At 57.0% G+C, this 15533-nt stretch overlaps 2 protein-coding genes across 3 annotated transcripts in view; one reads left to right on the top strand and one right to left on the bottom strand.

The window, feature by feature from the left end:
• The window catches only part of Agap3 (ArfGAP with GTPase domain, ankyrin repeat and PH domain 3), a 26759-nt gene extending 21156 nt beyond the window's left edge, over positions 1-5603 (top strand). The window contains exons 11-17 of one of the 2 annotated variants that reach the window (XM_013027243.1): positions 61-225; positions 1493-1630; positions 3216-3370; positions 3457-3547; positions 3638-3860; positions 4515-4770; positions 4926-5603. In XM_013027243.1, the coding sequence (XP_012882697.1) occupies positions 61-225; positions 1493-1630; positions 3216-3370; positions 3457-3547; positions 3638-3860; positions 4515-4770; positions 4926-5132 (1235 nt within the window). In that variant the 3' untranslated portion in view covers positions 5133-5603. The remainder of the gene's footprint in view (positions 1-60; positions 226-1492; positions 1631-3215; positions 3371-3456; positions 3548-3637; positions 3861-4514; positions 4771-4925) is intronic. The other variant, XM_013027244.1, reaches the window with a different exon arrangement.
• Positions 5604-8085: 2482 nt separating this feature from the next.
• Gbx1 (gastrulation brain homeobox 1) overlaps positions 8086-15533 on the bottom strand; it is a 26266-nt gene continuing 18818 nt past the window's right edge. The window contains exon 2 of the mRNA XM_013027218.1: positions 8086-9159. Within this exon, the coding sequence (XP_012882672.1) occupies positions 8606-9159 (554 nt within the window). The 3' untranslated portion in view covers positions 8086-8605. The remainder of the gene's footprint in view (positions 9160-15533) is intronic.

Raw genomic sequence — 15533 nt, 5'->3', positions numbered from 1 at the left:
GCCTGATCCTTCCCTGCCCCCCCTCTTCCCCTCCCAGCCTGATCCTTGCCCGCCCCCCAGGTGCTCCCCACTCGGCCAGCAGCTCTTCCCTGCACTCGGAGCGCCCCCTCGGCGCAGCCTGGGCTACCCCGCGCCTGGAGGGGCTGCACCAGCGCTCCTGCTCCGTGTCCAGTGCCGACCAGTGGGGCGTGGCGGCTGCCCTGTCCCCCGGCGTGCAGCTCCCTGGTGAGTGGTGCTCCCTGGCTCCATGGCCGGGAGGAGGGAGCCCTGCAGCTCCTGGCCTGGGAAGGCTGGGCCCAGGGCCCAGGGGTAGCCCTACCACTTACCCCCGTCTTGGCGCCTCTGGCCCAGGCTGACATCCCCGCTCCTCTGCAGCTCCTCCTCCCTCCTCCCAGGGCTGTGCTGGAGGTGCTCCCGCATCCCCATCAGCCCCCTGTGTAGTCAGCTCATCAGCTCCGTGGGGGCTCAGCTCCCTGAGCAGGCGCTGGAGACAGCCCTGGCCTTCGTGGCAGGCCCTCCCCTCCCCCTCCCCCGCCCTCCTCCTCTGGGAGGCCCGCCCCAGCCCAGGAGGCCAGAAACAACTCCTCTGGTCCTGGCCCTCTTCACTCTTCCTGGGCGCTTCCTCTGTCTCCCTGTGCCCAGCCCCTCCCTGTTGTAACCTTTGGGTCACAGCCCCTCTTGCCAGTTCTAAAGGCTGAAAAGCGCCCTCCTCTCCTTTCTAATATCCCCTAGTGGCAAATGAAGGGGTGAAGGCAGGGCAGTGGCCCAAGGTGGCACCTGCCCCTGTTTAGCCAGAAAGTGGACCTGTGCCCCTGGCCTTACCCCCTCCTTCAGGGAGGCAATGTGCTCTTCTTGTGTTCTTCTCCATGATGGCCCCCCTCCCTCCCCAAGACCCTTCCCAGCCTCTGAGCAGCAGCTCCTCAGGCTTGGCCTGCAGGCCCCACCCACTCCCACCCCGGGGCCAGGCTGGAGGCCAGGCCCTTCCCCTGGGCCAGCCGGTGCTGGCCTGCCCTGGCCTGCCCAGCCCAGCCCCTCTGTGGCGTCTGGAAGGAGGAAGGCAGGGAGGGAGGGAGCGCGTCTGCCTCTAATGAAGTTTGACATTTAGTGGTGAGCACCGGGCGGGGTGTGGGAGACGGAGCTTGATTAGCGCGCTCTAATTGACAGTAATTAGGCAGCTCTCTGATTGTTTCTAATTCTGCTATTAATTGTGAGGAGCGGGGAGTGTGATTGAGGATAAATTTGGTGCGGAGCTGCTGGGGCTCCAGCTCCCCGTGAGTTCCCTGGGCTGCCTTCCACCCCTCCAGGCCGCAGAAGCCACCGCCTTCCCCCGCCGGCCCCACTCTGCCTGTGTTTCCCCCTACCTGGCCGAGCCCGGGGGCTTTGGGGCTGGGAGGCCTGGGTTCACCCGTGTGCCCAGCAGGTCTGGCCCTTTCCCCCTTGCTGTGTGCCCCATCTCCTCCCTCTCCCACACTTCTTCACCTCTCCCTCCCAGCCACTGGCCCAGCTGAGGTGCTCAGCTCCAGCCCCACGCTGGAGCCCCCCCCATCTCCCCACTCCAACCGGAAGAAGCACCGGCGGAAAAAGAGCACTGGGACCCCCCGACCAGACGGCCCTGGCAATGCTGCTGAAGGTTAGGGGGACCCAGAGGGAAGCGGGCACAGGAGGTGGGCAGTGGGGCCCAGGCCACGCTCGTTGAAAGTAGCACTCCATTTCTATATGGGATGAAGAATCCCTCAAAGAACACAAAACCAAAACAAAATAGCTCCCTGTCCTCTTCCAGTAACCGACCCAACGGGAGCAGAGCTCCTGCCTGCTAGACGCTGCAACTCTGCATCTGTGCGCTTCTCGTCTGTCATTCTAAGCGGCAGGAACAGCTCCTTCAGGACACTAGACAGAACCTCCTTTTGGTCTCTGCTGTTAGGGATGGGTACATGACAGGTGCTTACATGTATGTGTGCATTGAGTGTGTGTGTGTGTGTGTGTTAGAGAGAGGGGTCTCCCTGGTCTCCAGCTTCTTAAGTTCCTCCTCAGGACTTCCTGGTCTCTTGTTAATTACAGTGCTGCCCCCTGGCGCTCCCCAGAGTGTCTTCAGATCCTCCCTTTCCTCTCTGATTGGGAATCTTGTGTAAACTGGGCTGCACTCCCCCTTTCTGCTCTAACTGATCGGGTTAGGGGTGTGGGCCGTGGACAGAGATCACCTTTTCCGCCAACCGGGGTGCGTGATCGTGGTGGCATGGGGCATCTGCTGTGGTTCATGGACAAGGCCCTGCAGGTGCTGGAGTGGTTGGTGTGTTCAGAGGCTGAGGGTGGCCGCGTCTGGGGCAAAGCACGGCTGTCTGAACTCTGAGCATGGAGGAAAAGGTAGCACTGGTCTGGGTCTGAGCCGGTGGGGTGGGGGGTTGGAGGAGGGAGGGCTTCTGGGCTGTGGGAGTCGCTGGTGAGAAGCAGGGAGGGCCGTGGTGGAGGGCATGGCTCACCCCAGGGCCTCTGGCGGGTGCCCGCGCTGTCCCCAAGCCCCCGCTACAAGTCACACTGCCTGTTGGCAGCCGTTCATACGTCAGTGACCACCGGGCGCAGCCTGGACGGCACAGTGCGCAGAGGCGCGGCCCAACCCCGGTCCTTGTCACTACAGATGTCCTCAGGTCCCTGTTGGCTTATGTCCTCTGGCTCATGAGGCAACCCCCCCACCCCCCCCTTGCCCTTCCTGCCTGTCTATGCCAGGGCTGTGGGGGAGGGGCACAGCTCCCAGGAGCCGCGCTGACGCCGGCAGGAATATTGCGTTTAATGAGGTGCAAAATGAGGCGGCTGCAGCTGACATGTACGGATGGTGCCCACGCCGCTCCCCTCCCGGCGTCCGCTCTACCACCCTGGCGGCTCCGCCGCCTCTTCCTCCACCATGCCTCCGTGCTGGTATCCGACGGGTCCTGGCAGTGCCAAGGAAGGCAGGATCTTGCACACCACACCCCATTTTTCCCCAGGCTCCACAGGTGGTTGGGAAGGGGGGCGGTTCCAGGGCTCCTGGTGACCTTGCAGGTCACTGCTTTCCCGTCTTCGAGTTGTCACGGAGCGTGGTGTGTGTGGCCTGTGGCCGCTGGGCAGGTTTCCGGGAGGAGGAGTGCCAGCAGGAGGTCTAGATGGAACCGTGGCAGCGGTGCACCCTGGGGTGCGCACACCGCTGGCCGGAGTCCTGATGGGTGGCGCCCTCCCTCCTGCAGAGGCTGAGGAGTCCTTCGAGTTCGTGGTCGTGTCGCTCACCGGGCAGACGTGGCACTTTGAGGCGTCGACAGCGGAAGAGCGGGAGCTGTGGGTACAGAGCGTGCAGGCCCAGATCCTCGCCAGCCTGCAGGGCTGCCGCAGTGCCAAAGACAAGGTGTGTGGGGTACCCCGGGGACCCCAGCCCGATGGGGCGGGGCCTGGGACTGAGCAGCCCCCCTCTGTCTCACTGTCCACCCCTAGACGCGCCTAGGGAACCAGAACACAGCCCTGGCCGTGCAGGCCGTGCGCACTGTCCGAGGCAACAGCTTCTGCATCGACTGCGAAGCCCCCAGTGAGTGCGGGGAGGGGGGGAGCGGCACAGCACCGGGAGGAGGCCTCCCTTGCTAGTGGCCACCCACGTCACCTTCTTCCCTTTGCCTAGATCCAGACTGGGCCAGCCTGAACCTGGGTGCCCTCATGTGCATCGAGTGCTCGGGGACCCACCGGCACCTGGGCGCACACCTCTCTCGGGTCCGCTCGCTCGATCTCGACGACTGGCCACCCGAGCTGCTGGCTGTCATGACTGCCATGGGCAACACCCTGGCCAACAGCGTCTGGGAAGGAGCCCTGGATGGCTACGCAAAGCCAGGGCCCGAAGCCTGCAGGTAAGTGGACGGGACCCCGGTCCCTGGTGCCAGCCCGCCAGCCAGGGCTCTGATGTGGGCAGGACAGACGGAACGGGACTCTGTGGCCGTGTCAGAGTGGGAGGGGTTAACGCCAGTGGCTGCGCTGCTTCCTAGTCGGCCCCTAGAGGTGTCCCCCTCCCGTGCCCGTGCCTGTCACTCAGGAGCCGTTATCATCGGCAGGTCAGGAGCCAGTGGGAGGCGCATGCGCAGGGTCCCTATCGCGGTGTGGCTCTGACCCCCAGCCTGCCGGGGGAGATGGGGAGAATGGGTGGTAGATAGGGGCACTGTGGCCCCGCACCCGCTTTGTTGCAACCCTGTCAGCTGGGGAGCTTTCTGACAGTCAGATAAGCTGCCGCTCAGGCTTGTCTGCAACCTCCTGTCCTCCTGTCCCTCAAGTCCCTGCTGCGGGGTTCCCCTCGCACCGGCCCTTCCTTTGTGTGACCTGCTGCTTCCGAGTGCCCGCGAGCCCCCTGGGCTGCTCTCTCCTCCCTTCCCTCCGTGACGCCTCAGCCTCCTCTCCGGTTCCCTGCCTCCTGGGTATTTGTGTCCTTCCCGATTAGTCCCCCACCCCCAATCCCAAGCATGCCTCAGTTTCCTTCCCTGTCTCATGCCTTCATGGACCTGTGCTTGCAGAGAGGAGAAGGAACGCTGGATCCGGGCCAAGTACGAGCAGAAGCTCTTCCTGGCCCCGCTGCCGAGCTCCGACGTGCCCCTGGGGCAGCAGCTGCTCCGGGCCGTGGTGGAGGACGACCTGCGGCTGCTGGTGATGCTGCTGGCGCACGGCTCCAAGGAGGAGGTGAACGAGACGTATGGGGACGGGGACGGGCGGACGGCGCTGCACCTGTCCAGCGCCATGGCCAATGTGGTCTTCACACAGCTGCTCATCTGGGTGAGTCTAGCCCCTCTGGCCTCCCCTGGCCTCCCTTTCTTACCCCAGCCTGCCAGAGCTACCTGGCCTTTTCCTCCTCCTCCTCCCCCCCGCCCCTCCAGCTGAAGGCTGGCTTCCGCACCATGCCAACTGTGAGCATGTGCTTTCTCCTGCAGTACGGGGTGGACGTGAGGAGCCGGGATGCCCGGGGCCTGACCCCACTGGCCTACGCCCGCCGGGCTGGCAGCCAGGAGTGTGCAGACATCTTGATCCAGCATGGCTGCCCTGTGGAAGGCTGTGGCTTAGCACCTACTCCCAACAGAGAGCCCGCCAATGGCACCAACTCCTCCGCGGAGCTACACCGCAGCCCTAGCCTCCTATGAGGGCCAGGAAGAGGGCAGAGGGGCCAGAAGGACTCCGAGACCTGGTGACCCTCCTACTGCAGGCGCCGGAGAAACAGACCCACAGAGGCTGGCCATGCAGTGAGAGGAAGGAGGAGAGGCAGCGGGGAGGAGAGGAAAAGGGAGCCGCCGGACCCGGCTGCACCCGAGAAAGCATGTTGCTAGCCCTCTGCCCCAGGGTGCCGTTGAGAAGGGACAGGACCCTTTGGAGGTGCCTGTGAGGAGAGGGGGGCGGGACCTCTCCCTCCTCCAAACCCCTACCTCCTAACGCCAGCCCCCGCAAGTCTTCATTCTACAATGGGGAAGGAAGGGCCAGGCCAGGGGTACTGGGTGAAAGAGAAAAGGGGGCGATCTTTGAGTCCCTTGTAAAATTTGTACATTGGAATATTTATGTTTGTGTACATATTTGGTGTGCGTGTATGATGAGCCAATAAACCAGACTGTGTGTGTGGCTGTGTCTTCCCTTTTTTACCTCTGCTCTCCTGAATTCCCCTCATCTCTAGCTCTTCTCTTGTGCCATCTCTTCTTAGGTCCTCCCTCTGGGGGAGCTGCCTTCCCTTGGCCTCTTCCTTGTCCATCCAGTCTGCTTGGCAGGACTGGCGCTGAGTTTCTCAGCAGCACAGTACAGCGACCCTGAGCTTGAGCCTGCAGAGGGACGGCCCGCTCCACGCCACCGAGCTTTCCAGCAGCCAGCCCTGTGCCCCGTGCCCTGTGCTGGCAGAAGCATTGCCCTTCCTGGACAAACAGTTCATCTTAAGAAAATCGGGGCCAAGTGCTGGTGGCTCACACCTATAATCCTAGCCACTTGGACCAATGAGATCTGAGGATCCAAGTTCAAAGCCATACCAGGCAAAAAGAAATCTGTGAATTAAGATTAATAAAAGGCTGGAAGCTGGGCACTGGTGGCTCACTCCTGTAATCCTAGCTACTCAGGAGGCTGAGATCTGAGGATCACGTTCATAGCCAGCCAGGGCAGGAAAGTCCATGACACTTTTTTTTGGGGGGGGGGGTCAGTCGTGGGGATTGAACTCGGGGCCTGGGCGCTGTCCCTGTGCTCTTCAGCTCAAGGCGAGCACTCTACTGCTTGAGCCACAGTGCCACTTCTGGTTTTCTAGTGGTTTATTGGAGATAAGAGTCTCGCGGACTTTCCTGCCCGGGCTGGCTTTGAACTGCGATCCTCAGATCTCAGCCTCCTGAGTAGGATTACAGGCATGAGCCACTGGCGCTCAATTCCATGAGACTCTTACCTCCAATAAACCACTAGAAAACTGGAAGTGGCAATTGCTGAGGGACAGCGCCCAGGCCCAGAGTTCAAGCCAACAAAAGGAGGTATGGCTCAAGTGGTAAGAGCACCAGCCTTGAGAGAAAAAGCCACTGAAGGGTACAAGATGCTGAGTTCAACCCCCCCGCTGCAGGCACAAGGAAGCCTGGGGGGAGCCTTCCTGCTAAGTTTGGCTCCTGACTCAGGAGCCTGTTCTCTAGTCCTGGTTCCACTTTGTTGGTGACCTGTGTTTTGTGACACCTTGAGTAGAGGCTATGTGTTTGTTGGGTTATCTGCTCCACTGGGGCACCGGTCTACGTGTAGGTAAATAACCAAGTAACACTACTGAGACAGGAAAGCAGTTTATTTGCGCACGTCCCTTTTCACAAGGCTGATGGCCCTCAGTGTGTGCTGGGCAGGGTCAGCGTGGGTAGGTATAGGACAAGGTTCCTGGACTGACTAGAAATGGCCCCTTTCTGACTCCCTAAAGACAAGCTACTAGGGTTAGCTGGGGACAGCTGAGGCCTTGGAAAGCCAGAAGAAAAGGGCAAGGCAGGCCTGGTCAGTGACCAGTCATCCCCAGCCTTCCTGCCCAGTGTTCTTGTCACCCACTGTGAAGATGAAGAGACTGCTCCAGCTCCCGCCTTGCTTATCTTCTAGAAGGCCCGCCCCACAGGTGCCCTGCGGCTGAGTGCAGGGGAGCCAACCTCAACCTTCTTAGAAGCTGAGAACGGCAGGTCTGGACTGCGTACCTCCAGCTGAATTCCCCATCCCTGCTGACATTCAGCCAAGGAATGAAGACAAATGTTCTGGGTCTGTCTCCTCGCCGGACAGCTGGACATGCTCCATTAGTGACCAGTCACACCTCCTGGTTGCCTGGAACTGCCAAGGAGAGGCCATTTCTGTCTTATTGCAGGTGTTAAACACATATTTGGGCAAAGGGGACATTGGCCAGGCTGCCACTGGGAAGCGAGTCACCAGAGGAACTGGACCTTCTAAGGAAGGCAGAGGCGTCATGGATTTGAACCATGCATTCCTGTCTTCCCTGCCCTGAATACTGAAGTCTCCTAGCCTCAGCTCGCTTATTTTCTTCTCCATGGCACTGTTCTAGTTCAGATTCCAACTCCCCTATTCAGTCAACCCAGATCAAGCTTTTACCCCAAGATGCTGGTTACCCCCCTACCCACCCAGTGGGTTTCCATAATGATCCACTGTCCCCCGAGTCTGCTGATGATCTCTAGAACCAGCTCCTGGGACCGGCTGCCATGAACGGCGTCACGGTCTCAGCTCTAGTCCCTGACTCCAGCACCCTTGTGTTGTCCACGGCACACGCGCACTTGCAGCATTGTCATAGACACACGCCTGTCCCGTTCACATGGCGGTGGCCCCTCATCCACCTCCTGTAACCCAAGGCCGTGGTGTCCTGTGCGTGGTGTAAGAGGAGAAAGCACAGGCAGGTGAGGGAGTGGGGGGCTGGAAGTGGGGCTGCCTACCCTGGGCACTTTGGAACTAGCCACGGGCACCAGAGGCAACGGAGCTGCTGACCACCAGATCCGATGGGAGATGAGCCCCGCGCTGGGCAACAGGCGGAGACAGGACAGTGACCTCTATGGAGTTAAGACAGCCAAGCCGGGGTCACGTCCTTCCCTCTCCTTCATACGAACGGGCGTGTCACCCTAGGCGCACCACCTCCTCCAAAGCGGAGAGGGCCGAGAAGCTGCTCACAGGGAGAGGGGACCACGTGGCCCAGGGGAGGAGAAAGTGACGAGATGGGAGCAAAGGGCTGGGGACAGGTGCTGACGAGCATCCGGGGGCACAGGACAAACCGGATGCAACCGACTCTGGCTAAGGATGGAGGACACAGGGCTTGGCCTCTCTTCAGGGTGTAGACAGAGAGACAGGCAGCTCCGTATATACAAACTTTACACAAAATAAATAAGGAGCTGTGAGCCACCTGGCTAGTACTGCCCAGGGCTCAGAAGCTTCCAGGGCCCCAGCCATGGAGCCTTTGGGTCCTGGGTATCTGATAGTCTTGCTCTGTCCGGGGTGTCTGCCTTCGTCCCAGCCGTCCCGCCACGAGAATTGGACGCCCTGTGCGCTGAAGCGTCCACATCTCTGGGTGCTGGGTGCCCCGTCTCCCCAGAGCTCAGCGGGTGTCGGGGTGGCCAGGGAGCAGGCCCTGCGGAGAGCGGGGTCAAGGTCGGGCTCCCTGCTCCATTTGTTGGTGCTGGCTGCGCACCGCAAACCTGTTGACGTGGACGGGGATGGGCACCACGATCTTGGGGTTCCTCACGGGCTCCCCCGATCGGCTGCTCACGTTGCCGGCTTTGATCCGCTTCCACTTGGCCCGACGGTTCTGGAACCAGATCTTGACCTGAACCTCGCTGAGCTTGAGCGCGTGCGCGATCTGCGAGCGCTCCGTCAGGCTCAGGTACTTCTTGCAGTGGAACTCCTTCTCCAGCTCCAGCAGCTGCTCGCTGGTGAAGGCCGTGCGCCGCCGCCGGCTCTTCCCCCCGGGGGCTGCCCCTCCCGGGGCCACCGGTGCCCCCTCCTCAGCTCCCGGCCCCAGGCTTCCCTTGAGCTTCGGCTTAGGTCCCAGAAGGGCCCCTGGGCCTCCGGCAGAACCGTCCAGGAAGCCGTCGTCCTCGCTCTCACCGCCTGAGCCCTCCTCCTCCTGCTCGCTGCCGGCGCGGTCGCCTGCAGCCGCCTCCAGCTTCTCCTCGTCAGAGCTGTACACCTTCCCCTCTGCTGCAGCCGCCCAACGGCCAGGGAAAGAGCATTCCGAGCAATCACAGGTGCCCAGGGCCAGGAGCAGGGAGTGGCAGGAAGACGGGGAGGGCAGGACGGAAGGAAGGACAGACGGACGGACCGATGGGAGGCAGAAGGCACATCCAGGTGAGGACCAGGAAAAGGTGCAAGGGAGACAAGAAAGGGAAGAAAGGTATTAACGGGCGTGGATTTCACTCTGGGAAGGTGGGAAGGCAAAGAGTCGGAGGACGCCCTGGCTTCCCACCACCCCGTGCCATTGCGCGCGCCACCACCACCTGCCTTCTCCTCCACACTCACCACCTGGCGCGGCCCTTGTGCCCCACTTGCCAAAGCCGGTCTGGCTGCCCCGGGGCCAGCGGGGCCATGGTGGGAGGACGGGGGCAGAGGGCCCCTTAACTTAGTCTGGCCCCTGGCTGTCAAGAACGCTCCTGACTCCCATCCCCCCTCCTGTCCCACTGGACTAGACCCAGAACCCCATTTCCAGATGGAACCGACAGGCTCTTCTGGTTCGAGTGCATCCGACCCCAAGTTCTGAGTTCAAGAACTCTTGCTCACAGCCCGTTTCAAAACCTCTTAAGGCTGGAGCCGGTGGCTCACACCTGTAAGCCTAGCTACTCAGGAGGCCGAGATATAAGGATCAAAATTTGAGGGATTTTTTTTTTTTTTGCCAGTCCTGGGGCTTGAACTCAAGGCCTGGGCACTATCCCTGAGCTTCTTTTGTTCAGGCTGGCACTCTACCACTTAAGCCACAGTGCCATTTCTGGCTTTTTCTGTATATGTGGTGCTGAGGAATTGAAACTAAGGTTTCCTGCATGCTGGGCAAGCACTCTACCACTAAGCCACATTCTCAGTCCTGAGGGGTTATCTCTAATTGATCACCCAGAAACTAGAAGTGAAACAGTGGCTCAAATGGAAGAGCACCAGCTATGACTGAAAAAGCCAAGCAAGAGCACAGGGGCTGAGGTCAAGTCCCACTCCTGGCACAAAAAGAAAAAGAAATCAAAACCCCTAAGGACCTGCGAGTTGGTTTCCTCAGCATCGCCACCTCAAGGCTTAGGCTACCAGCTACCTAGCGCCTCGTTGCGCACAGCTGGACTTTCTCCCAGTAACTCTGGGGCCTTAGAAAACAGGACAGAGCAGAAGCAGGGGGATAAGAAGGTGTGCCCAAGTTGAGGTGACCCCGGAGCCAGGCCCCATGGGGAAGGGTAGACGTACAAGGCAGGGCGGGATGAAGAGAGACAACTTCGTTTCGCATGAGTGATTATTTGAAATCTCAAACATAAATATTTTAGTCCACACATAATTCTAAAACTCATCTAACCACGGGTTTTATTCTTAGCTGATATCTGTCCGAACTGCAAACATTTTCAGTGTTGGGTTTTCATAAAATCCCTTGTTTTCTGCCCAAAGGAAACAACAGTCAGGAGACAGCCCACTCAGGAAGGAACCAGAGGTAAGCTAAGAGATAAGGTATAGACAGGTAAGCTAAGAGATAAGGTATAGACAGGTAAGCTAAGAGATAAGGTATAGAAGGTAAGCTAAGAGATAAGGTATAGACAGGTAAGCTAAGAGATAAGGTATAGACAGGTAAGCTAAGAGATAAGGTATAGAGAGGCAAGCTGGCGTTGACGGCCTGTAATCCCAGCTACTCAGGACACTGACATCTGAGGACTGTGGTTCAAAGCCAGCCCACGCAGAAAAAGTCCATGAGACTTTTAACTCCAAGTAGCTACCAAAATGCCAGAAGTAGAGATATGGCTCAAATAGTAGGGCACCAGCCTTGTGCAAAAAAAAAACAAAAAACTACGGGACAATGCCCAGCTCCTGAGGTTCAGCCCCAGTATTGGCACAGGAAGGAAGGAAGGAAGGCGGGTAGGAAGGAAGGAGGGAAGGAAGGAGAGATAAAAGAAAAGAAACTGGCTGTCTCTCCTATTAGAATATAAGCTCTATGAAGACAGGCAGTTCAGATAGACCTTATTTACTGCCATGACCACAGCATCTTAGAAATGACCTGCACAGCGCCGGGTGCTAGTGGCTCACGCCTGTAATCCTAGACACTCAGGAAGCTGAGATCTGAGGATCGCACTTCAGTAAAGTCCACGAGACTCTTATCTCCAATGAACTACCAGAAACCCAGAAGTGGCACTGTGGCTCAAGTGGTAGAGCACTCGCCTTGAGCTGAAAAGCTCAGGGACGGCGCCTAAGCCTAGAGTTCAAGCCTCAAGACTGACCAAAAAATAAATAAATAAATAAAAAATATGACGTGCACAGAGCAGGCATCCGGTTTCTGCCAACTACGATGTGACTTCCAGCGCCATGTGTGCCTTTCTCCCTCCTCCATCCCTGTCACTTTCCAAGGCCCGTGAGTTGGTTGCCACGGCCCCAGCTCCAGGGTCCTAAACCCCCCACAACGCCACGTTCCCACAGCCCAGCCAGCCTCAGACCTCACACCGGTGTGGGGGAGGCCACACCCACAGGACACCTGTGCCATCTACCAATGGATAGATAGCAAGTCAAAAGAAAGTAACAGCACTGCGAAACCCTCCGTCTTGAGTTGTGTACGTGTATGCGCGCCAGTCCTGGGAATGGAACTCAGAGCCTGGGCACTGCCCTTGGCCTTCTTTCATTCTAGACTAGTGCACCACCACTTGAGCCACGGCTTCACTTCTGACTTGGTAGTTTATTGGAGATAAGTGTCTCATGGGCTTTCCTAGGCAGACTGGCTTCAAACCTCCCTGCTCACAGCCCAGCTTCTGGAGTAGCCAGGACGACCGACAGGGAGCCATGGCAGCCAGCTGATTTTTAAAACAAACCTTGAAGTAAACACTGACAGGGTGGATAGCAAATGCCCAGAGAGACCCAGCCTAACAGTACCATACTTCACTTTTGGGGGGTCTGGTCGTGGAGCCTGAACTCTGGGCCTGGGCGCTGTCCCTCAGCTCTTCAGCTCAAGGCTAGCGCTCTACCACTTGAGCCACAGCGCCACTTCCGGCTTTTTTCTTTTTTGTTTATGTGGTGCTGAGGAATCGAACCCAGGGCCTCAGGTATGCAAGGCAAGTGCTCTACCACTGAGCCACCTTCCCAGCCCAACAGTATCCTACCTTACTTTATTTGCCAGTCCTGGGGCTTGACCTCAGACCCTAGGAGCTGTCCCTGAGCTGCTTTTGCTCAAGGCTAGCGCTCTACTACTTGAGCCTCAGCACCACCTCCAGCTTTTTCTGTGTATGTGGTACGGAGGAACTGAACCCAGGGCTTCCTGCATGCTAGCTAGGCAAGCATGCTACCCCTGAGCCACCTTCCAAGGCCCAATACCTTATTTTAAACAATGCTAAAAAGCTGGATTTGGGGGCCTGAAGGCTGAAACCATTTAGTACAGCATCAGGCCCTGGGGGAGGGGTCCAATAAATCTGCATTGCTGATGACCAGGCTGAGGCTCGCAGGTGCTCCCTCGGCAGAGTCCTCCTGTGCGCGCCTCATCCATCCCCGTCCTCAGACAGACTCATAAAGCCCAGCCTGCATGAGCCGGCCACCCTCCGTGCCGCTTGGAAAACCATCCAGGCTGCGCAGGTTCACGGCCTCTTCGGTGTTTTGATCCCCGTGGGATCCCGAGCGGCAGGGGCCGCGGTCCCCTCTCAGCGCCTTTATGATGGTGACATTGAGGACTCTGATAAGCAACTCAGGGAGGGGGGGGCGGAGCCGTGGAGAGAGGAAAGCTGGGCCGCGGGCCTCAGAGGATAGCGTCTGGGACAATGCAGGAGAAGACGAGAGGGGAGAGAAAAGGAAAGGCCAAAGCGAGCAGAAAGAGGACGGGAGCCCGGCAGCAGTGAGGTCAAAAAGTGGAGAAGGAATTAACTGATGAGCAAGGCCAGCCACGGCTCCGGAAGGGAAGAGATAAAACAGACAAAAGTAAAAGATGCTTTTAAAAAGAATGCCCGGGGGAGAAGGAGGGAAAGGGTGACATGGATCTGAAGGCGTCGGACTTAGAAACGGACTTGGTGAATGGAAACCCCTTTGTACACCTACGCAAAGCAAATAATCAGATCGAATCAAATCAAAATACTGATGCGTTAGAAGCAAAGCAAGACAGTTTGCCAGCCGCTGGACAGCACCCCAAGCCTCCGCCATGGCGGAGCGGCCCAAGCTGCTGGCTTCTTCCTGAATACCTACGGGAGAAATGAAAACCACTTTCTTTGATCTGATTTGTAATGAGTGTTAATGTGAAAAGAGTCAACGTTAAACAAAAACCATACTTCAAAGTTTTGTTTGAGCTGGGCGCCGGTGGCTCACACCTGTAATCCTAGCTACTCAGGAGGCTGAGATCTGAGGATCGCAGTGCAAAGCCAGCCCAGGCAGACAAAGCCGACTCTTTTCTCCAGTTAACTAGCAAAGAGACAGAAATAGAGGTTGAAAGCTGGTCTGAGCAAAAAAGCCAAAGTAGAGCTCAAGTTGTGAGTTCAAGCCCCAGCACCGGCACACAGGCTTGTACACGCATGCACACATGCCTGAGCGCATGTGCATGTGTGCACACACACGCACGCACGTACACACACACAACACAGGCACACACACAAAGCACAGGCACAGGCACACAAAAAAATATTGTCCTGCTCTGGTGGCTCACACCTGTAAGCCTAGCTACTCGGGAGGCTGAGATCTGAGGCTCACAATTTGAAGCCAGAATGGACAGGAAGTCCTTGAAACTCATCTCCAATTAATCAGTGAAAAGCCAGAAGTGGAACTCTGACTCAAGTAATCACTGCCAGCCTTGAGCAAAAAAGCTCAGGGTCAGTGCTCAAGTTCTGAGTTCAAGCCCCGGGACCACAGCACCAAAGTGCTTGCGTATGTGCACACACAATTGTTACTGACTGAAAACTGACAGAAATAGTAACGCTTTTTGCTAAGATTTCTATTTTGCAAAATTTTGATTTAGAGAAATTGAACTTGATAGACTGAGTATTCACAAAGCCATTTTCCAGTTGCAGGTGCTATCTACCACCAGGTGATAACACACACACACACACACACACATTTTTTTCTTTTCTTTTTTGTCGGTTGAGGGGTCTGAACTCTGGGCCTGGGCGCTGTCCCTCAGCTCTTCAGCTCCAGGTGAGAGCTCTACCACTTGAGCCACAGCGCCACTTCTGGCTTTTTCTGCTTATGTGGTCTGAGGAATCCAACCCAGGGCCTCATGCATGCAAAGCAAGCACTCTACCACTGAGCCACCTTCCCAGACCTACAATTTTTTTTTAATTAGCCAGGCGCTGGTGGCTCATGCCTGTAATTCTAGCTACTCAGGAGGCTGAGATCTGAGAATCGTGGTTCAAAGCCAGCCTGGGCAGGAAAGTCCATGAGACTCTTTTCTCCAATAAACTACTCAGAAAAAGCCACAAGTGGTGCCATGGCTCAAGTGACACAGCACTAACCTTGAGCAAAACAGCTCAGAGAGAGCACCTAGGCCGAGTTCAAGCTCCAGGACTGGCAAAAAAATATTGCTATTATAAAGATAATGTACAGAGGGTTATAGTTACATAAGTCAGGTAAAGAGTACAATTCTTGGCCAGGGGCTGATGGTCACTCCTGTAATCCTAGCTACTCAGGAGGCTAAAATCTAAGGATCGTGGTTCAAAGCCAGCCCAGGCAGGAAAGTCTATGAGATTCTTTTTAACTGGATTTTTTTTATTGTGAAAATACTATACAGAGGAGTTACAATTACATGGGCAGGATAACGAGTACATTTCTTATCAAGCATTGTTGCCTCCTCTTTGTTTCCCCTTCCCATCCCTTCCATACTCCCCCCAGATGAGATTCTTATCTCCAATTAATCACGGAAAAAACCAGAAGCGGTGTTGTGGCTCAAGGGTAGCGTGCTAGCTTTGATCCAAAGGAACCCAGGTACAGCACCCAGGCCCAGAGTTCAAGTCACAGGGCCAGAAAAAAACAAGCACATTTCTTTTTGGACAATGTGACTCCTTCCCTCAGCTCTCCCAGGTTTTCCCTCATCCTCATTCACAAGTCCTATAGTTCGTTTTCAACATAGTATCTAGTGAGGACCACTGCTGCATTTGTTCACCCTCTGTCCCTCCATTCTGTGTCCCCTGACCCTTCCAAAGACAGCTAAATAAACAGGACGAAGAAAAGACAACAAAAACAACAAAGGGAAAAACCGCATTTCCATTTCCTGGGTTCATTTCAATAAATATTATTTTATATGGGCTGGGAAGGTGGCTCAATGGTAGAGCACTTGCCTTGCATACCTGAGGCCCTGGGTTCGATTCCCCAGCACCACATAAGCAAAAAGAAAAAAGCCAGAAGTGGCGCTGTGGCTCAAGTGGTAGAGCCTAGCCTTGAGCTGA

This window comes from Dipodomys ordii, unplaced genomic scaffold (genome assembly GCF_000151885.1).
Source record: "Dipodomys ordii isolate 6190 unplaced genomic scaffold, Dord_2.0 Scaffold101, whole genome shotgun sequence".
NCBI classification, from domain to species: domain Eukaryota; kingdom Metazoa; phylum Chordata; class Mammalia; order Rodentia; family Heteromyidae; genus Dipodomys; species Dipodomys ordii.
Note: the sequence above shows the minus strand (reverse complement) of the source record. Positions and strands in the feature narration are given on the sequence as shown.